Source organism: Lissotriton helveticus, chromosome 6 (genome assembly GCF_964261635.1).
Source record: "Lissotriton helveticus chromosome 6, aLisHel1.1, whole genome shotgun sequence".
Taxonomy (NCBI): domain Eukaryota; kingdom Metazoa; phylum Chordata; class Amphibia; order Caudata; family Salamandridae; genus Lissotriton; species Lissotriton helveticus.
Genome location: NC_136067.1, coordinates 1,146,671,678 through 1,146,696,264, shown reverse-complemented (window position 1 = coordinate 1,146,696,264; position 24,587 = coordinate 1,146,671,678). Strand labels below are relative to the sequence as shown.

General features: G+C 46.0%; 1 protein-coding gene across 1 annotated transcript in view; it reads left to right on the top strand.

Annotated features, from left to right (window-relative positions):
* FRK (fyn related Src family tyrosine kinase) overlaps positions 1-22,207 on the top strand; it is a 250,477-nt gene extending 228,270 nt beyond the window's left edge. The window contains exon 8 of the mRNA XM_078648805.1: positions 21,143-22,207. Within this exon, the coding sequence (XP_078504931.1) occupies positions 21,143-21,357 (215 nt within the window). The 3' untranslated portion in view covers positions 21,358-22,207. The remainder of the gene's footprint in view (positions 1-21,142) is intronic.
* Positions 22,208-24,587: the final 2,380 nt, after the last annotated feature.

The following is a 24,587-nucleotide window of genomic DNA, read 5'->3' as shown; positions in this document are numbered from 1 at the left end:
TGTGGCTGGAAGGTTCGTGGGAAAGCCAATGGGGCTACATGATGATGAGGATGAAGGAATGGTGAAGTTGTAGGGCTCATCACTGGAAGAGGAGATGACAGCAAAAGTGCATATAGATCTGACAGTCGCAAGGGTATCTGGTAAGACGTACATTAGAGGATGTCATTGGGAGATGCACCGCTGAGGAGAGAGCGGACAAGTGAAATGGACATACAAGGGAAGGCCTGACAGGAGATGGATGCTGAGCTATTGCTCAGTGTGTGGAGGGTGATGCGGTAGAGATAAGGGACCTCTTTCTGTCTTAGAGGGATGGAGAAAAGGTAAGTGAGGGACAAGAGGCAGAGGAGTACAGTTCTCACTATTACAAATGGTGGATACCGAACAGGAGGATGTAGAAGACAGGGAGGGCAACTTCGGATAGAGAAATAAGAGGTGGTAATTACGAGGTAAGAAAAAAGCGAGAGTGGCAAGGTGTTACACTTTAAGAGGTTTCAGATAAATTGCGGAGAATGTTGAGAAAAGTTTGTGGAGAGATGTACAGAGATGAGATGAGTGTGGTATGAAAGACTTGGGGCCATATGTAGGTAATCTCAATTTACCTATTCTTAAATACCGAATTTTACCGATTCAATATTTAAGAATAGGTAAATGGGATGTAGATAATTATTCGGTAAATTTTACCGAATCGGTAGGATTCGGTAATTAAGAATCGGTATTTACTGATTCGGTATTTCCCATTCATTCCTATGGGTCTGGAGGCCCATAGGAATGAATGGGAAGCCATTCAGTATTACCGATTCGGTAATAGGGGGAACATTTTCAAGGGTGGCAGGGTGTCACATTGACACCCTGTTGCACCCCTGAATAGTGCATGGGTGCACATGTGGCACACATACATGCCCTAAGGGCATGTATGTCTGCCACATCGCACTGTTGTGAAAGCAAAATAATTGCTTTTTCAAAGGTTTTCGATATTTACCACCGACTTGTAGTTGGTGGTAAATAACGAATCATTAACTCAGGAATGCACTAACTTGAGTGCTCCCTACATTACGGATTCGGTAATTTACCGAATCGGTATGTTAAGAATTCGGTAATTTACTGATTCCTTAAATTACAGATTCGGTAAAATACCGAATCCAGGAATCATGCCACCTACATCTCAAAAGCCAAATACCGGTCGATAACGGCTGAAATTTGGTAATTTCGGCCGTTACCGACCGGTATTGTGCGACCTACATCTGGCCCTTAGTGATTCAGGGGCATGGAGGAGGCTTATATGGGCATGTAGGAGTGGTAGGAATGAGTTAACAGTGTGCGAGCTAGTATGTGTGAGAAGGTGACTGGGGATTATGTCACCGATTGTGTAAACATGCAAAGAGTGTCAAGGAGTAAAGCCGGGTGCAAAGCAGAGAAAAGGGGACTAGCGACCAGGGTCCCTACCAATATATACACATGGAGGGGAGTTGCGACAGGTGCTAGCATATTTTTCGTTAAAGAACATGGAAGGCTGCGTCATATTAATAAGGGCATGGAGGCCATCAGGATACAGCTAGTAAATGTAGTCGGATTAGCTTGGATAGAATATAGAGGAATTTAAAAGGTGGCTGGGTCTCCTAACTTAGTGGACTATGGCCTCTACTTCAGAAACTTGCATTGGTCCTCGTAGCCATAGATTTGAATACTAGCAAGTCGACTGTTTTTCACACTTCAGAGTCAATATAACGAGTAACATTGGGTTGTCTAACAATAAACAGCCATTATTAAATACCAATATGCTCCAAGAAGTGGACTTGCCCTTAAAAAATGCATTATATGCTATGTTATGTTATATTATGTTATATTATGTTATGTGTGACACATGCAGGTGGAGGTCTAGACCCACAAAACAATGGGGAACTGTGGACAATGAGCGGTGATGACAGTATGACACAGATTAGGCCAATATAGGTGTAACAAACAGTGAGCTCATTAATAGTGCCTATGTGCCCTCATGCATGTCCAATCACCGTTCGGGGTGCTGGCCAGCAATAGAAGGGGACCTGGTGCATGCAGGCAGTTAACACAGGGTAATGTTCAGGCCCCTCTATAACATCAACTCAAAGGGAAGAACAGGGGAACCCTACTCACAACTGAACCAGGGTACTGGGTATATAAAGGAAACAACGGTTCCTGTGGTGTAAAGCAACTGATTTAAGCAATACAAAGGCACAATCGCAATATGAAGGTGTAGTATCTTATGTTGTACTTGCCTCTGCTTGTTGCAAGGCTGTGTGTTTGGAGCCTTGTACACTGGGGATTCTATGGAGAGACTCTGTCTTGTGATGAGGTTCTGATGATGACAGTTGCTCCTGAATGTAACACGGAGTTGCGTCTCTGCTTGGCAGTCCAGTTGTACATTGAATAAATCATCAAGAACTCCTCTGATGTCTGTTTCCTTTACGACATCTTTTTGGCGACGGGTGCTGGACTGCCCACACGAACCCACGATGCAGTTCTGAAGAATCTTCCCATCGGAAAAACGTGTGCAGATCAGGCCTGTAAGCAGAAAGATTCACCTCAAAATGTTCAACAGTGTCAGTGACGTGTAAAAGCAGCGAGCGGAGAGAATATCAAATAACATGGAGTTGTGTCTCTGCTTGGCAGTCCAGTTGTACATTGAATAAATCATCAAGAACTCCTCTGATGTCTGTTTCCTTTACGACATCTTTTTGGCGACGGGTGCTGGACTGCCCACACGAACCCACGATGCAGTTCTGAAAAATCTTCCCATCGGAAAAACATGTGAAGATCAGGCCTGTAAGCAGAAAGATTCACCTCAAAATTTTCAACAGTGTCAGTGACGTGTAAAAGCAGCGAGCGGAGAGAATATCAAAGCGAAGGCTGTTTAACACGGAGACAGCAACACATATAAGTCGGAGTGGTGCTCCGATGCAAAAATCCGATATCTCCAACGAGCGGTAAGCTGTGGTTGCCTGTGTTTTAAACGGATACTGTTGGCGTATATTTCGGAAATTGGGAGCGGAACGCTACAAGAAAAATAAAGTCAGTAGCGCTGGAACGCATAAGATTGGCATGCGTTCCAGCAACTGAAAAAGACGCGTGTCACAACGTACACGTGACGGAGCATGCAGGCACATTTGCATTTCATCGGTGAAACGCGGAAGGTTGGTCTAGAGTTTACGTCATAAAGCCTTCCTTCAACGCAGATCAGAGTTCAAGATTCCTCAGCGTCATAAAGACAATTGTCTACAGACGTTCGTTTTTGCTCAAGACAGCACTGATGAACAAAGGGAGCAGGGAGCAACAAAGAGAATCTTAGAGAGCGTATTTTCCTACAAGTCTGAGCCAGGAAACCATGGTCTGCAAAAGAAAATAATTTTAAAGATACATTAAATGAAAAGTTATGCAATTATTTAACATACTTAAATGAAATAGGAGTGCACTTCATATCTATCATAGGAATTGGTGTATTTAGCATTATTTTTTTTCTCTTCAATAATATCTGTCTTACAAGACTCTTACAGATACTGATGTTTCTTGTGTTGCTAAATTTAATATGTGACTTGCACTAGCTATAAGATAGGTATACATTTTGGAAGACAAGTAAGCCATTTGTATTGTTTTTCTTGTAAATTTATTTAATTTATATTTGATTTATAATGACGATGCAGGCTGTTTCTCCACCCTCACCATTTTTGGAATCACTAGGAGACCCGCCAATTAAATGGAGGAAGTGGTTTGATGGTTTTGAGACCTATCTGGGTGTAATTGGTGCTATGCGATTTCGTGCTGAACGGAAGAAGTACATTCTATTACACTCTTTGGGATATGAAGGCAGAGAAATCCTAAAACATCTCCCTAACCCTGTACAAGTTGAAGGTGATCCTCTTGATGAACATCAAGAAACGATAAAAAAAATTGCAAACGAGGTTCGATGTACAACCCAGCTTAGTAGTTCTTTGTCACAAATGTTTGTTGCGCGCACAAAACACAGGCGAAGATGTTGATAATTATATCACAGTCCTAAGAAGTATTGCGTCAGAATGTCAATTTGCGAATTTTACAGATCAACTTGTTCGGGACCAGTTTATATCTAAGTGTACAGATAAAGCTATCAAACAAAAACTATTGACATTGGGGAATCCAACCTTAGAAGAAACTGTCAGGGTAGTGAAAAGTATTAAAATGTCACAGATCTCTGTAAAAGAATTGGAGGGAAAAAAAGTGTAGCAATCTACGCTGTAAAAGTGAAGGAAACTAAAGTGTCTCACAACAAAGCTTCTGATGGTCAACAGTTAGTTGAAAAACAAAATTCTTTTTTTCAAAAACGAATATCTGTTTTAGGTGTGGATATAAACCACATGGTCAAAACAGCAAGTGTCCAGCAAGGTTTGTGACATGCAAATTTTTTAACAAAATGGGACATTTTGCGAAGGTATGCCAAACTGGTAAAAATAGGTTTAATCAAAAACCTTTCCTGTAAAATGTGTGGTTGATGAAGACACTTTGCAGGATGAAGAGTCTATTACTAAAGATCTCAGCAATATGGTGGTCGTGGTTCAAGATGATGGGGTTACAGGGGATCCCAATTTATGTGTTGATCCTTATGCATCTCAATGATTACCCTAGAGCTCTATCATACCACATGGCCAAATAGAGTTCTTCTTCCTCCAGACCGGAAAGCTGTCTCTTATGAGGGACGTGAGATCAATCTTTCTGGGTACATAGAAGAGATCATGGAATTTAAAGGAAGGAAAATCTTTGGAAAAATGTATGTGGCGCATAAAGGGTTAAACATTTTAGGCTGGTTCCACCAGGGCTTATTTGGAATGGTACTCAGGCCTGGTACTAAAAACCAAGTACTTGCAATAAGAGACAGTCCTGATATGGAAAGTTTAATCAATGATTTTGCACATGTGTTCTCAGGTGAATTGGGGGAAATAACAAACTTCCAACACAAGATCATTGTAAAGGAGGGTGCTTGTCCTGTGAAACATAAACTTAGGAATGTTCCTTTCAGTGTTAGACAAGACGTTGAAAAGGAACTGGATACATTATGCACTAAGGGTATAATTGAACCAGTCGTGTCATCCCTGTGGTTACTCCATTAGTGGTGGTGAGAAAACAGAATGGAGAACTAAGGGTCTGTGTGGATCTTCGTTGTCTCAATAAAGAAATGTGGGTTGACTCACATCCCCTTCCAAACATAAATGAGTTACTGTCAAATTTGAAAGACGCCAAAGTTTTCACTAAGTTGGACTTGGCATCTGCCTACCACCAGGTAGAATTGGCACGACAGTCCAAACCTTTCACTGCATGTGTTTCTCTATTTGGAACTTTCCAATGTGTTCGCATGCCGTTTGGACTCGCCTCAGAGGCATCCGTTTTCCAACAACTTATGTCTAATATGTTGAAGGGAATTGAAGGTCTTTCTGTGTTTCAGGATGATGTCCTCATTTTTGCTCCTGATAAAAGTTCACATGATAACATATTGAAAGAAGTATTATCGAGATTTCAAACAAATGGGGTTGTCTTGCGCAGAGACAAGTGTGTTTTTGCGGCAAGTGAGGTTGAGTATTTAGGCCATTTTGTAAACCAAAAAGGTATTCTTCCTAAGAGCAGTCTTGTTGAGTCCATTATACAAGCAAAAGCACCTTCTGACAAAAGCACTCTCAAATCTTTTCTTGGGTTATGTGAGTTTTACTCAAGATTTATCCAAAATTTTGCAAGTAGACTAAGACCACTATCACGCATGCTAATGAAAGGGGTTGTATTTAAGTGGAACAATGAGTGTCAAGATGTGTTTGACTGGGTCAAACAACAACTCAGTTCTCCAACGATTCTGAAGCATTTTGACCCGTCTCTCATGTGCACCCTTACAGTTGACGCAAGCAATGTAGGACTGGGTGCAGTTCTCTCTAAAAAAAAATGGAGAGTTTAACACTATTGGGTTTGCTTCTAGAGTGGTGTCACAAACTGAGACTGAGTACTCGGTAATTGAGAAAGAATTATTAGCTTGTTGGTGGGCTATCATGAAGTTTATAAATTTTCTTTGGGGGAGGAAGTTCTGCCTCAAGACGGATCCTAACCGTTAATATTCATCCTCAGTGGGAAGAATGTGAGAGGTTTTACGCCCAGAATTGCACGTCTGTCATCAAAATGGTTACAGTTTGACTTTTCTGTTGAATATATTCCAGGAAGCAGGAATGGGTGTGCAGATTTCTTATCTTGCTCTTCTGATAATATTGAAGAAAAATCTAATATGGATGAGGAAGATAAAGAAGAGTTTCTTGTAGCTGCTGTAGACCTTCCTCAGTTATGTGCCGTGTCTGAGAATGAATGGTGTGAGGCTCTCCGTGATGAAGTGTCTTAAGGGCAGGTCATGAATTTCATCAAGGAAGGATGGCCTAAGCAAAGGAGTCTGAGTTTTGAGTTTAAGACATATCTTCAAGTGGCAGACGAGCTTACCTTTGAAAGTGGATTGGTGTTGAGAGGTGACAGACTAGTGCCTCCTATTGCTTTAAGAGAAAGATTAGTAAAATGTGCACATGAGGGACATTTGGGTAGGGGCGTGGCTTGGACGCTGACCGTGATGGCGGCGTGAGCGATCGGCTCCGCACCAGGTCCCGCAATAACTCCTGAAAACACCGGGATTAATACCCCCTGAGTGGTACACTTCGCTGCTCTGGGCGTAGCGAGACCGAGGGATCCCGATCGCAGCCTGGTGGGTGCCCGGACGCTGCATTCCTGGCAGGTCCCGAGCCCCGACGGAGCGGCGCTGCAACAAAGGAAGATGGCGGCGCCAGGACACTGAAGAAGCTCAGGCCGGGTGTGACGAGGCGCCGACCGGAGGCAGGCTGGTGAACAGAGTGCGGAGCAGGGGACAGAGCGGGGGTGAGCCGGCGGACTGCTCCAGCACTGGTTGGGGCGGCCGAGTGGTTGCTGCCGGCCGGGAGCCGGGCGAGCGCGGAGCCCCTCCCCCCGCCTCCCTGCACTGCTGTACGGGTGCCCGGAGGGCTTGGCGAAGGTGGCGGCGGCCGCGGCGGAGACCCGTAACTGGGGCCCCCCAGCAGACCCCCGGGATAGTGTGAGCAGAGGAGGCGGTCCTGCAGCCCGACGGAGAACACTTTGCGGGGGAGCCGGTCTCACGCTCCCCTTGGGACTCTGCTAGCTATTGGCGAGGCGGAAGGGCAACAATGGCCTGCTGAGAGGCACTAATGCTGCCCGTGGAGTACAGAGACCAGGGGATATCCCTTGCTGCATAGCGGTGCAGCCCGCTGTGGACCTGTGCCGGGCACACCTGCAGGTTGTGTGGGGCGGGAGGTCCAGCCTGGGGCGAATCACCGCCTGCGGGTTGGGCACCTCCACTATTGGACCGCGTTTGCCCTGCACTTCCCCTTGGCATTTGGAGTACTTCTGTTGTGGCCTTGCACTGTGGGCTGCACCCCGCCACGTGTTCTAGTGGTGCATTGGTCTGGCGGACCCCCGAGGAACTTTGGCTTCAGGAGCTGGGTGGTACTGGTGACCGGCTGGCCACACGACGGGGGAGGGCGATTGGTTTGGTGACGACCTCGGAGCGGTGCTGTGGGGACTAAGATGGCCGCTACTGGTGGAACGCCCGAAGTGCTTGCACGGTCCCAAGATGGCGGGGTGCCTGGTCCATTTGGCGCGACAACTCAGGAACAGCGGCTGCATGAACGGTTGGACAGTATATTGGACGCGATCACTGCGATGAAAGAATCTCTACATCAGGATATTGCGCAGGTTGCCACGGGGCTGGGACTTCTCAAAGCAGACCATGCGAAGCTCGCTGACAAGGTAAAGGACAATGAACAGCTACTGCAGGAATTGAAACCGGCAGTGGTCACTGCTGAACACAAACTGGTTGATATCCTACCCCGCTTGGAGACCCTAGAAAGACGAGCGGAAGACGCCGAAAGTCGCAATAGGAGGAATAATGTGCGAGTTGTAGGCCTTCCGGAGAAAATTGAAGGGGAGGATGCTGTGGCCTATATGGAGAACTGGTTTACCACGGTGGTGGCGCCGGAGGGCCTCTCTCCCTTCTTCTCCCTTGAGCGGGCGCACAGGGTCCCGGCTCGTCCGCCTCAGCTGGGTAGACCTCCCAGACCAATGGTGATAAAGTTGTTGCACTATAAGGATCGGGACTTCCTGATACAAAGAGCACGCTCGCAGGGCCCATTTCAGGTGGAAAACAGTAAGGTTACGATCTTCCCGGACTACACTCAGGAAGTCCAGAGGAGCCGGGCGTCCTTCTTGCCGGTGAAGAGGGAATTGAGGGATGAAGGGATCCAGTACTCGTTGCTTTTTCCGGCGAAGCTGAGAGTGATCCTGGATGGCACGACTCACTTCTTTCTGACTCCGGACGAGGCATGGTCGTGGCTTGAGCACTACCGTGTTGGGACTGACCGCGCTGGCAAAAGTGATAGGACTGCGCAGCAACCCCCCCGGATCAGAAAATCTCAGCGCATTCGAAAACGGAATAGACTTAAGATGGCGATGCAGAAAGCCTAAATGGAAGCGGACAGGAAGGTGGCACTGGCGGCAACCGCGATCATCACGGGATCGCAACAGGAGAGGACATCGGAGGGTACTGGTTCCGACGACGATGGAGTGAAAACGGGAGGAGATGAATCGGAAGTGGAGAGCACGAGTGGTCCAGAGGTCACTCCACAGACATCGGATGAACTTTTTAATGAGTGAGGTACAGGGGCTTAGCCCGACTATGACTCTTGTATGGGCATGGCCACTCTGATCGCTCAGTGAACACTCAGGAGTGGGATTGAGGCCACACTATGGGACCTAAGGTGTGGGGTGGGGGCTCCGCTGCTTCTGGGTCAGGCGCTGAACCACCCTCTAGTGGCCCTTAAGGCCTTCTGTGGTAGAGTCCACAGAGTAGCGTGATGTGTGTTATGTTGCAAGTTTGGAACGGGGCTGAAGCTGGGTTATTAAGTCCTGTCCTGGGGAGAGGGGTTTGGGGGGTTTTGTTGGGTGTTGGGGTTAGGGGATCCAGCTGCTGCTCTGTGAGGGGTGTTGGGCTGGTGCTGCTTTTGTACAGAAGAGACTACTATGGGGACGTTACCTGATTTAAAATGTATTTCATGGAATGTCCGTGGTCTCAGGACGATGGTGAGACGTCACAAGGTGCATGCCCACTTAGTGCGGCGCGGAACTCAGATTGCGATGCTGCAGGAAACCCACTTGACTGAAACAGAATGTGCTGCACTGCAGAGGAGGTGGCGGGGGCAGGTGTTTGGGACCACGTACTCAGCGTTTGCCAGAGGTGTGTTAATTTGGGTTAGAGCTGGGATACCGTTCCAGGTCATTTCTAAGCGGGTGGACCCGGAGGGCAGATATGTGGTGGTGGAGGGGAGGCTATATGGTCGAGAAGTGACCCTGTGTAGTGTGTACGCCCCTAATACGGAACAGGCCTTATTTTTTGATAAATTGTCGGGCTCATTGGCGCATTACCTGGCGGGCCCCGTCATTTTGGGTGGGGACTTTAATTCGATAACTAATGTGGACCTGGATAGATCCCATCCGCCATTGACCGACTCGACAGTGCGCAGGCTAGCTACCCAGAGGAAGGAGTGGCAGGACAGTTGGGGGTTACTAGATGTGTGGAGAGAACAACACCCTGCAATGAGAGATTATTCTTTTTTTTCAGCATTACATGCATTACATGTGAGGATAGACTCTATACGCTGTAGTGATCGCCTGGCCGCAATGGTTAGACACACGGAATACTTAACTAGGACACTTTCAGATCATAACCCCTTACTGATATCAGTACAATGGCAACAGGTGAGATCGGCGATTCCCACATGGAGGCTACAGCCCCACACGCTGGAGGATCCGGTGTTTAGCGACGCTGTCCACCAGGGCATAGCACACTATTTCAGAGAGAATGAGGGCACGGCGGCGACGAGACTGGTGGAATGGGATGCGATGAAAGTGGTGGTGAGGGGAGTGTGCATGGGCAGGTTTGCTAATGTACGGACTTCGCTTTTGACTGACCTGGCGAAGGCTGAGAGTGTGCTACGGGGATTAGAGCAACGTAGACCGGAACGACCGGAATTGCAGGCGCGATTGCTTGAGGCCAAGGAAGTGGTTGCGAAGGAAACTGAGCGGCTGCGGTGCTACGATTATAAGCTATATATTGTCAAGGTGCATGCGGAGAGGGACAAGGCGGGTACGCTCCTTGCCAGGCTTGCTGATCCAGAACCTCGGGGTGCCCAGTAATGAGCATAAGAACGGAAACGGGGGACGTAGCTTATTCGCAGGCAGTGGTCTTATCGCGCTTCGCGTCCTATTACACTGATCTCTACGAGTGCCAACTAACGGTAGACGCGCCTGAAATACGTGCGTATCTGGACTCTATTGCTTTTCCGGTACTGGAGGCTGAGGATGCAGAGGATATAGGGGGTCCCATAACGCTGGCGGAGATTAAACTGGCCATCAAACAGATGGCCAAAAACAAAACGCCGGGCGTCGATGGGTTGCCCATAGAATTCTATGTGAAATTTGTTGACATTTTGGCACCTAGGCTGTTGGTAGTATACTCGGAAGCGGGACAGCAGGGACATCTACCCGAAACGATGAGAGAGGCGCTGGTGGTTCCGTTGCTGAAGCCTGGTAGGGAGGCGCTGGATGTAACGTCCTATCGACCCTTATCCATGCTGACGGTGGACTACAAGATCCTAAGTCGTATCTTGGCCGCCAGACTCCTGCCGCTCATGACCAGATTGGTGCATGTCGACCAGGCAGGGTTTATCCCTACCAGGAACACATCTATGAATGTGCGCCGCTTACTACAGATATTGGATGATGCTAGGGGCTCGCAGCATGATCCGGTGGTGTTGTCTGTCGACATTGAAAAGGCTTTCGATAGCCTTGAGTGGAAATACCTAGATGAGGTACTGGCGAAATTTGGCCTAGGTGAGGGATTCCGGCGATGGACGAGGGTACTGTACTCCTCGGCCACGGCTAGGGTGCGACTGGGGTCCTCAATCTCTTCAGCTTACCAGGTGCGTAGGGGGACGAGGCAGGGATGCTCGCTCTCTCCTCTGCTATTTGCACTGTCCATGGAACCTTTAGCAGCACTGGCAAGGACGGGCGTGCAATTTCAGGGGGTGACGCAAAGGGCGAAGGCGCACTATATATCACTGTACGCGGACGATCTATTATTGTACTTGGCCGACCCCGGACAAGCGCTAGAGGGAGCTGTAGCCATGCTCTCACGATTTGGTGAAGTGTCAGGCCTTAAAGTAAACTGGTCTAAGACCTGTGTATTTCCACTCCGGGAGGGCACACGCAGCCCCCCCCTTGGGCTGGATGTGATCTGGGAGCCTTCCAGCTTCACATATCTGGGTGTCCGTATTTACCATGAGGCCACGAACCTATTGGAAGGAAACGTGGGGCGATGCGTAAACTTCTGGGCCTCTCTCCCCTTATCTGTGCTGGGCCGTGTAGCGCTCTTGAAAATGGTGGCACTCCCGAGGCTACTTTACTACTTTAGGACATTATCGGTGTGGATCCCGCGGCGCATGTTTACGGACCTGCAGATGTTGGTGACCGGATTCCTGTGGGGGCAGAAACGGCGCAGAGTAGCGTTGACAACCCTGACTAGGCCCAAGCTAGAGGGGGGGATGGCGGTGCCAGATTTTGAGCTGTACTATCTGGCAGCTCAACTGCAGGTGCTGACGCAACATGTGGCCAGGGAATTCAGAGGTCCGGACATTACTAGGGGGCAGGGTATCCAACGGCATGTTATGTCATACATTATCATGCAACAGAAACTGGAGGTGAGGGACCTAACGCTGGAAGAAAGGACGCTCAGACTCTGCTGGAACAGGAGCCTGAAGAGAGCAGCCATCTCCCGAGCGTACGCGCCGGAGATTCCACTAGGAATGCTGACCGCGCTGCCGCATGGGGGCGACTGGTCCCCGCTATCGGACTGGGAGGAACTAGGGCTGCAGGTAGTTGGAGATCTATACGTCGAGGGGACACTGGCCCCGTTCCGGGAGGTGCAGGACAGGTTTGGTCTGCCAGACGGGGATTTCCTGCTGCATGCGGCAGTGATCGCGGCGATGCAAAAACACTGGAAAGGGGGGCTGGTGGAACCGGAGACGTCTATGGTGTGTCAATACGTGGTTATGGCTGCGGGCACTACCAAGGCGGTTACCTGCCTCCATAATAGACTACGGCACGAGGGTCTGGCCCCGCTGGGGGCACTGAAAGCAAGTTGGGAAGCTAGTATAGGTAGGCCCATTCCGGATGTAGTCTGGGGCCATGTTTTAGAGCGAACCTGGAAGGGAACGAGGAATGCCCGCTTCCAACAGATACATTTTTTCATTATTCATAGGGCTTACCTGACCCCGGAGAGGATAGCGAGATATTTTCGGGTACGGGACGCCGTATGCCCGAGATGTTTGGCGCCTGAGGCGGACTTGGATCATTTGCTGTGGGGGTGCCCGGGACTAGGGTCATACTGGCGTGACGTGGGAGACCTCCTGAACGCCGTTACAGATAGGGAGGTGGATTTCGATATGGCTGCATGCTTGCTACTGTGGTTCCCTCATACAAAGCGGACGAAACTCACTAGCAAATTTATCGATCTGGGCCTTATGCTGGCCCAGAGGGAGATCACCTGGCACTGGAAATCTAAAGAGGGGCCATCGGTGAAGCGGTGGATGGCTGAGCTGTTGAAATGGGCGGGTGTGAGAGTGTCATCAGAATGCGGCAGGCTACCAGGAGTGCCACTGATAAATGCATGGATATGGCGAGAGCGTGGGAACTGATCGTGCAGGCGCTGCGCGACTATATGGTAGGAGGCGAGGCTGATGATGGTGAGCACTAATTGGAAAGGACTACATGGAGCATTACTATACAGTAGATTCTACTGAGCGATGTCGTGATCTGGTTTCACTGTAATTTATATACACTCACACTAGCAGCAGCTGGGCAAGGGGGGGAGGGCAAGACACACTCACCTCGGGGTAGTTAGGATCACCATGCGGGCCATAAGGTGTTTAGGTGCTGGGATCTAGTGGCAGATTGCAGCTTAGGGACCCTAGAAGACTATCCCTAGAGGACAGGGAGGCGCGCGAACTGTGTCCTATAGTTGGTCACCTTTACCATATATAATAGGTTGCCATCACATTGGTTCCAGCACCAGGCCTAGTCCTGGCACTATCTCGTTGTGAATGGGTTGTAAGGGGAGTTGTTGTTAGGGGGATTAAAAGCGGAAACTGTGTATCGTAGATGACTGACTATTTCTGCAGGGCGGGCTCACTGGCGTTTCCATATCTGTGAGACATTCCACGCCGCCTGACCTCCGGGTTGTGGGCTAAATGGCTGTGTATATTATTGTGTTTGGATTGGTTATTCAATGATGCTCTAAGTGTACTGCCTGTCCTGATTTGAGATTTTTGTTCAGAATCCGCAATAAAAACCTATTTAAAAAAAAAATAAATGAGGGACATTTGGGTGCTACATTAACAAAAGAGCGGGGCTTTCGTTTTGGTGGCCTTCAATGGACAGGGAAATTGATGATTTTGTCAAGTCATGTGTAATTTGCTTGAGTTGTGATAAAATTGTAAAGTTGCGAACTCCACCCTTGTCACCTATAGAATTGCCTCCGGCACCTTGGAGTAACTTAGGGTTGGACATTGTGGGGCCATTCCATGCCCTTGATTCATCGTCCGCTTTGGTCCTTATGGACTAATATTCAAAATGGCCGGAAGTCAAGTTTGTGAGAGAAGTGTGTGCAAGAACTGTTGTTGAATTCCTCAGTGATGTGTTTTTGAAGGAAGGATTCCCAGAATACCTAGTGACTGACAATGGGACACAATTTGTTGCTTCAGAGGTTGAGGATTATCTGTCCAAGTGTGGTATAAAGCATCTTAAAAGTTCATTGTACCACCCACAAACCAATGGTTTGGTAGAACGTATGAACAGGGTTTTAGGAGAATGCATACAATGGGCTTTGTCGAACAAATGTGTAGTAAGCAGTTCAATGAGGAGTATGCTTTGGTTTTATCGAACTAATCCTCACTCAACTACAGGTGTTTCACCTATTGAACTTTTATGTGGTCGCAGAGCCTCCACCTTGTCTTGTCCAGGCTGGATGAGTAAGTGGATCAAAGGAGTACAATGGAATGATGAAGATGTTAGGAATCAATTAGAGCGTGTACAAACCAAACAAAAGATGTATTTTGATTCTAAAAAAAGAGTTAAAGTTGTAGATATATATCCTGGTGATTATGTTTCCATCAAGAAACCTACACATGTGAAGAAGGGATCTTCTAAGTTTAGTTTACCAGTCAAAGTCAGTGATGTTAGAGGAAACTCTGTCAAACTCACCAATGGGCATTGGTGGAATAAGAGTCGCTTAGTGAAAAGTTATCAGTCTGATAACTCACTCTATAGTAATGCTCGCAATAGTGATGAAGATTGCACGGGACAACCTGTCCTGAGGTATAGAGTTTAAAGCTCATGTTCTTATTTGGTAAATAGTTTTTTTGGGCAGTTTTTAATTTTGTACCGCATTATATTTTCGTGTTTATCTTTCCTATTACTTTTATTCTTCTTTTCTCAGTCTTTCCTATATCTTTATTCTTCCGTTCCTTTTCTATCTTTTCTTTCTTTTCTACTATACTTTTTTTGTTCCCTTTTGTCTTTCATTTTTAAAGGGAAACCTATGTAGTATCTTATGTTGTACTTGCCTCTGCTTGTTGGAAGGCTGTGTGTTTGGAGCCTTGTACATTGGGGATTCTATGGAGAGACTCTGTCTTGTGATGGGGTTCTGATGATGACAGTTGCTCCTGAATGTAACATGGAGTTGTCTCTCTGCTTGGCAGTCCAGTTGTACATTGAATAAATCATCAGGAACTCCTCTGATGTCTGTTTCCTTTACGACAGAAGGGTGCAGTAATGTCAGAGGGCAAGAAACCATCTACACAGAAAGTTCAATATAACATGTTTTATGATTTTTGAACAAACAAAGATATATGTACGCTTCCTTACAATTTAAATGAGCAAATATTTGTGCATTGTGTCCCCAAGTGAAAAATGGAACCTAAATGTGAGTTACAAGATGAATAGTTATATACACGGTTTCCATAAGTTCTAAGAAACGACCATTCATATATAATTTTTCAGCAGCATAAGTACACAATGATATACGCTAGGTAATGGTTCGTTCTTTGTGCTTGTCGACGCCTGCTGCTCCTTTCCTTTCCTTATCTCATCACGGTAGAACCCGGCTGGGTCCTCATGTGAGTTATTTTCTTCACTTCTCACTGTGGCACATCACTTGCACAAAGGCTGCGTTTATAACAATTCAGGTAAACACCGCCATTTCAAGTCCTTTTACGCCCTTTTCCGTAATTTCTCGCATCTCTGCAGGTACATGGGCCTTATGCTTTTATTATTTTGTTATAGATGTCCATGCATCACTAGTCCTGAGGAGACCCCGCATTGATAGAAGGGTCGAAACGCCATCGACAAACACAAAGAACGAACCATTACCCAGCGTATATCATTGTGTACTTATGCTGCTGAAAATTATACATGAATGGTCGTTTCTTAGATTTATGAAAAACTGATATATAACTATTCACCTTGTAACTCACATTTAGGTTCCATTTTTCACTTGGGCACACAATGCACAAATATTTGCTCATTTAAATTGTAAGGAAGTGTACATATATCTTTTTGTTTCTTCAAAAAATAATAAAACATATTATATTGAACTTTCTGTGTAGATGCTTTCTTGCCCTCTGACATTACTGCACCCTTCATATTGCGATTGTGCCTTTGTATTGCTTGAATCAGTTGCATTAGATCACAGGAACCGTTGTTTCCTTTCTATACCTCTAGAATATCAGGCATAAATGTTCTCCACCAAACCTGTAGGACCAATGCCTTGCAAATGAAAGCAGATGCACTTATTGAACAAGCCGCGGCATTGGGACCAGGAATATGGGAATAGGGCAGGGCTATGATTAAAACTGATGTCATATATGCTGCAGTTGAAGTGATACCTGGCTGGGCGGGGGGAGGGGTTGTTAAGAGGGTGTGGAGGCTTAGAGCGGGGGGGCACAGAAATATGAAAGTATGATTTACCAAAGGCTTGTAAATTGTCAAACAAAGGGATGCGTCAAACAGACAGGATTGCCAGTTCGAAGTGAGTAAAAAGAACACTGGCGCGTGGTGTGAGATATGTATTAATGAGGGCGTGTGGGGATGAAAGGACCCTGGTGGTCACTGCCCTATAGAGCTTGATGCTATCTCCATTTTAGTTATAGCCTAAGTAGTAAGAAGGAATATGTTGCTTTTGCTCCTATATTGTTCTGCAGAAAGGAAACAGGTTTTAGACTAGTGTATTGTGAGAGAACGCTAAGTTGTTACAGAGACATCGAAGAGGCAATAGCCCTGGTGTGGAGTTGTGGGGTGGGGCTGAAAGGGATATTTGGTCAGCTGCATAGGGCATCCATTTGATATTTCTTTATTAGGCTTACAGTTCATGGAGGGAAAGGTTTGATGTTAAAGCCACACCCACGAGGTGGGCAATAGCCCAGGTGAGCCTGGGACATCCAGTAGCTTCATGGGATGTGAGAGGCGTGGGTGTGGGGGCCTGAGAGAGTGTGGCACAGACTGGTGACTTTTACTTTGTGGTTTGAGCAGGCAGCCTGGGGGACGCTGGTCGATTTAGGACTACAGTGGGATGAGTTTATCTGAGGTTGGGAGGGGGTGCCTTTGACAGCGGATAGGATGGATGAGCTGACTTAAGTGACCTTCAAAGGAAGAGTGCTTTAAGGGGTAGCCATGGGGAGTTGCTTCTGGCAGACAAGAGGGAGTAACAGAGGATGGTGATGTGCATAGTGGCGAGTGGGATAAATTGTGAGTTGGGAATAAGGCAGTAAATTTGGGGGATTAGAGAAATCAGACCATTGAGGTCGGCAGCAGGCTTGTTTGACGTGTAGACGTGGTATGAAAACAGGCAAACATAGACAGACTTCATTGGGAGCAGTGCCAAGAAAAGACAGGCAAACTTACTGAAGGGCAGGCCATCGGTGTAAACATGTTCGCAACTCATACAGTCTTAAACAATACATTAAGTTGGAAAAAACGAGGCGGGTCTCGAAAAGGGTCATGGTCAAAGAAACATAACTAGGAATCCTTTCTAAGAAGCGTGGCATGTGATTTAGGCTGTGGCTTAAAACATTAACTTGAATCATGTGCTTCACACAGCAGTATATATTTGGGTACCCGGGTGTGCTATCTCTCAGTGCATCCAGACATAGATATCACATAACAAAGATCATACGCCTAAATCAAGCTAGATCTATTGGCTTTGTCAAAGCTTCTAGTATAAGATAAAAGAGTAACTACAATGTTAATATGGTCATTAATTAGAACTGCAGATACTTTAGTTCAGAAACTACAAGACTGTGAATTAAACATTGCTTAGGTCCCTGGAAGGGGTAGTGGACTTCAGAATGCCTCATTCACTCCTGCTTTCCTCTTCACGTCACTTTCCTCTGTAACCCCTCCCTCTGTTAGACAATTACACCGTGTTTCTCTCCATTACTTTCTGAACTCCTCCATCTACACATTTCATATGCCACTTCCTTCATTTTAATTGCTTTCTTTTCACTTTCTACTGCCTGTAATCCTTTTCACAGAAGTGTGTATCTTTTTCACACTCTTTAACATATAATGGTGATTACAACTGGCACGTAGGTGACCATAGGTATTCATGTGCATGTAGTCTGTACACCTTTATATGACCCACTGACAGGCTCTGTGAGAAACTTGCACTACCTTTAACCTCCATTCAAGAGCTCTCACTGAATTTTAATGAACACCCTCTACACACCCTGCAACCACTCAGACACCTAGAGGTGACTTAGTCGAGGGTATGCACTATACAACAGCAGTATGCTGCATTAAAAAAATTAACAGGAATACATCTTGGGAATAAGAAAATACTTTGATGGTTTCAAGAAAAGCGCAACATGAAATGTAAACAGGGTCAGTATTACTGACAAGGGTTAGATTACGGGTTAGCTTTTATAGTCATTGTTGAGAAATCCATCAGTGCCCTTAAATGTTAAACCCATGTATATATGTAGCCCTGTAGGCACCGGTTCAGGGTCAGTTTTAATTATTTCCGGGACAGCAAAGAAGAAACACCGTCTTAATAAACTGACCAACAGTAAGTCGATTTTAAAATGAATAATAAAGCATATGAATACATAGTGGCACTTTTTTGCCAACAGCCCAGGCAGGTGGTTCCTCCTAAAAGGCGGTGGAGGATCACCCCGCCTGCTGCGAGCGTAGCAGAAAAACAGAAATAAATAAAATGGCATTTTAAATTGCCACTGGCTCACGCTGTGTACAACGCAAGTTTGAGGGCAGGGGGGCGGGGCTGAATCCTGGGTCAGGATGACTGCTGGGTCTACAGTGTGCATTCCGAATTGGCCGGCTGTCTTGCAACAGCCAGCCCAACATGAGCTCTGTAGACCCAGCATTCCCAGGGATGTGAAACAGCTGGGGATTGCTTGCACAGGCCCCCAGCCTCAAAATGAGCGCTGGGTTAGCCTGCTCCAACCAATCCTGGAGCTGCTCTCATGTTGAAAACAGCATGAGAGCAGCAGCTTCAGGATTGGTTCGATTCTTGTTCCACTGGGCAATAAGGAAGTCCTTTCCTGCTCATGGACACCAGTATCGGGGAGAGAAGTGCTGCACCGTGAGGGGGCAGCATTAATGGTGAGTTTTGCATTGCTTGCCGCCACTGAGCCCAGGGAAGCATCATGGATTTGTGATTAACATTTAAAATGCCACCGAGCACACTAAGTCAGCACTTTAATGAAAGTCATGCACTTTCAATGTATAAAGTAGTTTTACCCAATAAATAGATCACCAGACTTTGCATTTTCCTTTATAATCCAGCTAGTTTTAAAATAAAAAATGAGTTTTATGCCAGCCCTACTGGTGTATCAAATAAATTAATAGGTAGGGCTATCCTTGTGTATGCAATAAAACCTTCACAGTGGTGGTGTGGCACAGTGGATTACTTCCTAAATTAGGGTGAAGCTTTAAATTAAGGAAAGCAGGTAGGTCTGTGGCGTGTTTTTGACACGTTTGGTGTTTTTGGCATACTAGCTACCAGTGTGACAACTCCCAGTGTCAGTGGGTGCATGAGTTTAAGTTCGGTAAACTTTGTTGTGGGCAATATTTATTTAGTTAAATGAACATACATGGCTTATAATTAACCTCCGTGGGTAGTTGCGAAAAAAGTTAAGATTTTTATTGGATTTTCTCTACTGGGAATTCCTCAAACTCTTTTTACTTAGTAGACGTTTTTGCATGCGATAGAGACCATTTATAGAAAATAGGATTTTATGAAGGATGTCCATGCAAATTCTTAAGAACTCCCACAATGTTATACATTTGAGTGCATTGAAAAGTATTATGTTATATTTTCCGCTTTTAAGGAAATGGAAAAGTGCTTTTCAGTGTCCTCGTAAGAATTTTGGAGGCTCCTAGCAATACAAATTTGGGGGCCCATGCATGGAACATATTTGGGGGCCCATATAGGAGACACATTTGAATTATATTACTCATTTCCTTCTACTTCAATACCACATAGTGATATGTCTTGCTCAAATCCCCAAAATGAATTCTTAAAATGGCACAGGGTACAGAGGTAGAGGTAGAGGTAAGCAGAGATAGAGCGAGTTTTAGCTAAAGAAACAGATAGACAGGTCAAATAGAGGGAGAGTTCACTTTCCTATGGGTCTCCTTGAATGTGGGGGCCTTGGGCAAGCGCCCACTTTGCCCATGCTTTAAAATGTCTCTAGACTGTTTTTACAAAAGAGAGTAGAGTCAGGGATTTCACAGGAAGGGAATATTCCCCAATGTAAAGAGAGGCGATATTTCACCAGGGGAAAGTAACTCCCAAAGGAGATTTAAAAACAAATATCACCGTAATATTTTTTTCTAGAACTGGTTAGGGTTGGGGTAAGGAGACTGCGGACCCGATTTAGAATTTGGCGTCTGGTAACTCTGTCTCAAACTTGATTGATATCCCGTTCACCTTATTTCAAGTGCATACATTCTGTGGTTCTTGTAATGAGGTGGGTGGGATATCCGCCACATTTGTCACAAAGTACTCTTCCACCAAACTCTAAATCAAACCAACAGAATTTACCCCACAAGATCTACGTATATTTCTGAGTGCAACACTATGGAACTCTGTGAATTTCGATATAAAGAGACCATCTAAGACTAACACAGATTTATGCCTGCCCATCAATGGTTACTTGTTCATTTGCGAATGAGCCTCATTGTGTTCACTTGTGTGTAGCCAGTATGGGATCCTACTCTGGGGGTAAGGCAAATTGTCCTCCCTTATGTTAAATTCATAAAGAAAGTAGATTATTAGATAAGATTACTAAAATACATAGACCTAAATGATTGCCAGACTGTGGGCTTCTTTACAATGTCCCCATTATGAAACCCTGTAAATCCACAACCTGTACGTACCAATACCACGGCATAGGTAGCTCTGCCGGGGATTCCCAACCGACCCAGTGGTGTAACAATAGGCCCTGCAGTGTGGGGCCCCCAAGCTACAGGGGCCCCTCGTGCATAGGCAGCGGGCCCTGACCTAAGAGCCCCGGACTGGGTCCGGAGCGTGGGGGCCCCCCTCCATATACTTTGCAGGAGGGGCCGCTCAAGTTTCGTTACGCCACTGGTCAGACCCCTAGAGTCCTTTAGAAATGAGGAATTACAGAGGGAATCAGTAATTCTGATCACTCCCTACCCCCCCCCCAGTAAACCTCCTCATTTATCCACTAAAGTTCACCAGAACCACCCCTTTTGGCTGATGGAGTGTCCAGATGACGTCACTATACATCCATGAATTTACCATTCTAATCCTGTTTTGACTTAATAGGGATTACCAAATCCGAATGAGCCCTTTCTGTTAACTGCTGTAATGGTTTGATCATGTGGATTAGCATACCAACTGGAGCATATTGGTGTAATGCAGTAGCTTGATTCCATTGAATAGGCTATGCACTCAAGGTTTCCTATTACTTTTTCACAGGTATGACCGGCATGCAAGTGGTTCAACAACTAGAGAAAGGATACAGAATGCCTCAACCGCCCAACTGCCCCAAGGACTTGTACGACATAATGCTTGAGTGCTGGAACAAAGTCCCAGATGAGAGGCCAACTTTCGAAACGCTGCAGTGGAGGATGGAGGATTTCTTCGAATCGGATCCTAGCTCCTATGCAGATGCAAGTGCATTTGTGAAATAAGCACCGAGAGGTGTCATCCATTTTGTGATTATGACTTGAACAGAAACTGTGAAATGGGGCTTGACGTTTCTATCTAAAAGCAAGGAGAAATTTAGTGGTGATAAGGGCAAGTGAAAGTTAAGAACAAGGCCAAGACCTCCTACCACTGATCAATCAGGGATCCCGCAAGAACATACTTCGGGTTTTAAAAATGATTGCACACTTTGGGACTGCACTGATTTTGGTGTTATTTTCAAGATTTTTTAACCTGGTATGTTCCGGAACGGATCGAGAAACTCCGATAGATAATTCTACTTTTTATTACGGATTCGTTCCCCTTTCACCACTTTTTTTGTTTACAATTTTCAAATGGGTATTAACCAAGATGCTGAAATGCATAATTTTTTTTAATATGAAGGAATCACTTACAGATAGTTGGGCCACACAGCAGGACCTGTGATTTTAAAACATGGCTATCTTTTACTCTCCCGTGACAGTACAAAGGTATTACATTTATGTAACAGTAATTATGTTTCACAAGCATTGTCGTTGCACTTTTACTTTTCTTTGAAATGAACTGTGGTTTATGAAGAATATGATTGAAGTTTGAAATTTTTCCTCTGTAATCCTCCTTTCTCGTTCTCTCAACAACTTCCTCTATATGCCCCGCTCAAGATGTGGTATTGTCTGTATCGGTATAATTCTAAATGTCTGTCAATGCAAAGGTAAATGCAAATGACGTCATGGCCAGAGAGCAATATATTTATTTGTAACTATTTCCTGATATGTTATTTATGTTCTGTTTTAATCTGACTCTACATTTTCTAGAAACCCACAAATTTTTCAATAAATCCGCTCCTTAATTCCTGTATTTTGCAGCGTAAATGTGTATTTCACAATCTGACTCACGTGGTTTGTTTTATGTTTCTACCTGAGGCATAGTTGCTAAATGAGGACAATTTACTTGTTCTAAGTTGTGTTGCATTTTGTTGAATTTAGGAAATTCACCAGAGTGAGAAATTGAGAAGAAAATATCGGAATTGATGTCTGCTTATTTGTCAGGAATGAAATGGCAAAAGTGGGTTCTCAAAAACCCAGGGAATGCTGCCACAGAAACAAGAGCTGTTATCACAATGGAAGCACTGACAAAGCCAATAGATTGTCCTTTTATTCTGCAAAACATTGGTGCGTGGAATGTGAAGTTGTTGGATGTTGAGATGTAAGATTGAGGGCCTCATTCAGTGTCCTGCTGCGTGATGGCTCCTCAGAATATACCACCCCGCTAGAGTTTTACAGCGGGCAGGTACACACCCCATCAAACCAACTAAATTTCCAGGTAGATTTTATGTAGAAAGCACATGGAAAATGTGAGTGGAAAAGGTCCTGGAATGGGGAACCACATGAGATAATGTACTCGTGATCGCTGGTAACCGGGGTAAAGATACGAGCAGAAATCAGTGATTTAGGGCTTGGTATCTCACAATAATGTGGAAAAATGAGTAAGGCGCTTGTTCTGATTATGAAAATGAGTTACTATTGCTATTTATTTATACCTGTTTATGGTTATCAGTTCATTTTGGATTTCCAGAGATGGGAGATGATGCCTCTGTCTTGCCCTTTAGTACCTTTCGCCCTCTTACAGCTACCCTTGGTAGGCACCCACTTCTTCCCACTTTCTTAGCCCTTCAGCAGCAAATAGAAGACTGTTAAAGAGTAAAGGGAAGAACTATTAGTGAACCCTGTGATGTCAGTGTGGGTCAGAGGGTATGTAATGTCACTTCAACAAACCCAGTGTTATTGGCGAATCATTTTCGATGTCGATATTCATATACATACTGTAATCATAGTGTTGGAACACCATCAGGCCTAGAAGGCCTGAAGATTTACGCAAGTCTAGATTGAGGATCCTTTTCTCCACTCCACATGTGTGCTATGGGCCCCTCTCAGCTGCTCCTTCTTGGCCCCACCACCAATTAACGACATACGCTCACTCAGGCATACAGTTCGGGATGGACCATGAGGGGGTAGCTGCCCCTATAATAATTGGCTCGGATGTGCCTGGCTGCACCAGTGAGTGCGGACATATTCTGAGCTACAGGGTCCCGCAGCTCAGTACATTCCATCAACATCCAATAATTAGATTATCCAGTCTTACTCACTTACATAGTCCCTCAGCTGCTGGCTGGGTGCTGGATTAGGCCTCAGCCCAGCAGGTCGACCTTATCCTGCTCTCACTCCCTGAGGATCCTCATCTCTAGGCTGGGCGACTCTCGGTCTGTCATCGGGGATACCAGTTCCTAGCTCTGGAGAGTAATGCCTCTCTGGTCCGGAAACCTGAGCATCCCAATTGTCTAAATAGTCCCCCAGCAGCTCATCACTAGAGGGGGTGTATTCAACACCCCTCCATGGTGGGCCTCCTTCCGCCATCCGTAACCAGGATATGTTTTGAATCACAGTTTCTGATCCGCGGCAAGCCGTGACCATCAATCCCTGAACGCTCGTGACCACCCAAACCCCTCTCTCAAACAGGGTCCTAAAGTTCCACCTGGGTTGGCAATTCTTGATCAGTAATCAATTACCTGCTCCCAGGCTCCGGGGTACTGCTCTTCTGTCCCTACCGGCCTGTTCATTGATTTGCTTCCTCCTTCTCGGAGTTCCTTCCAGGCCCACCGACTGTCTAGCCCAGTGGCAATACTGTCTTTGACTGGTCTCTGAAAAAGCATCTGCATTGGGGTGCATGGATGGTGCAGTTAGGCGTATTGCGATACATTTGCAGGAAACGATGTAAGCTCAATTCCAGCTCCTTTTGCTGATACACTGCAATCCTGAGCGCCTTATTCAGAATTCCCATGAACCTTTCCACAGTGCCATTAGCGTGTGGCCACTGTGGTATTCTGCCCCTGAAATGGAGGCCCATTATCAGTTTGTTTTTTTAAACAAATTTTATTTGTCAAGGTGCACATATATTGCAGGGCTCTGCTCTCCAGAGACAACTGCACAATCAGACCATACAAGAATCATGGCTTTGACAGTTTTCACATAAATGTAATAAAGCATGAAGTACAACATAACGATTTGCCCCAACTCCCTCCCCCGGCATCCCCCCGATCGCACTGAGTCCTCATATTACTGAGCAAAGCTTATGTATATAGCAGGGGGATCTACCCCCTCTGGGCCCCCCACACACCACCTCCCACTCCAAACAGGTGCACATAAGTCAACCCAATGGGTGAGCCACCGTTGTTGGTGGT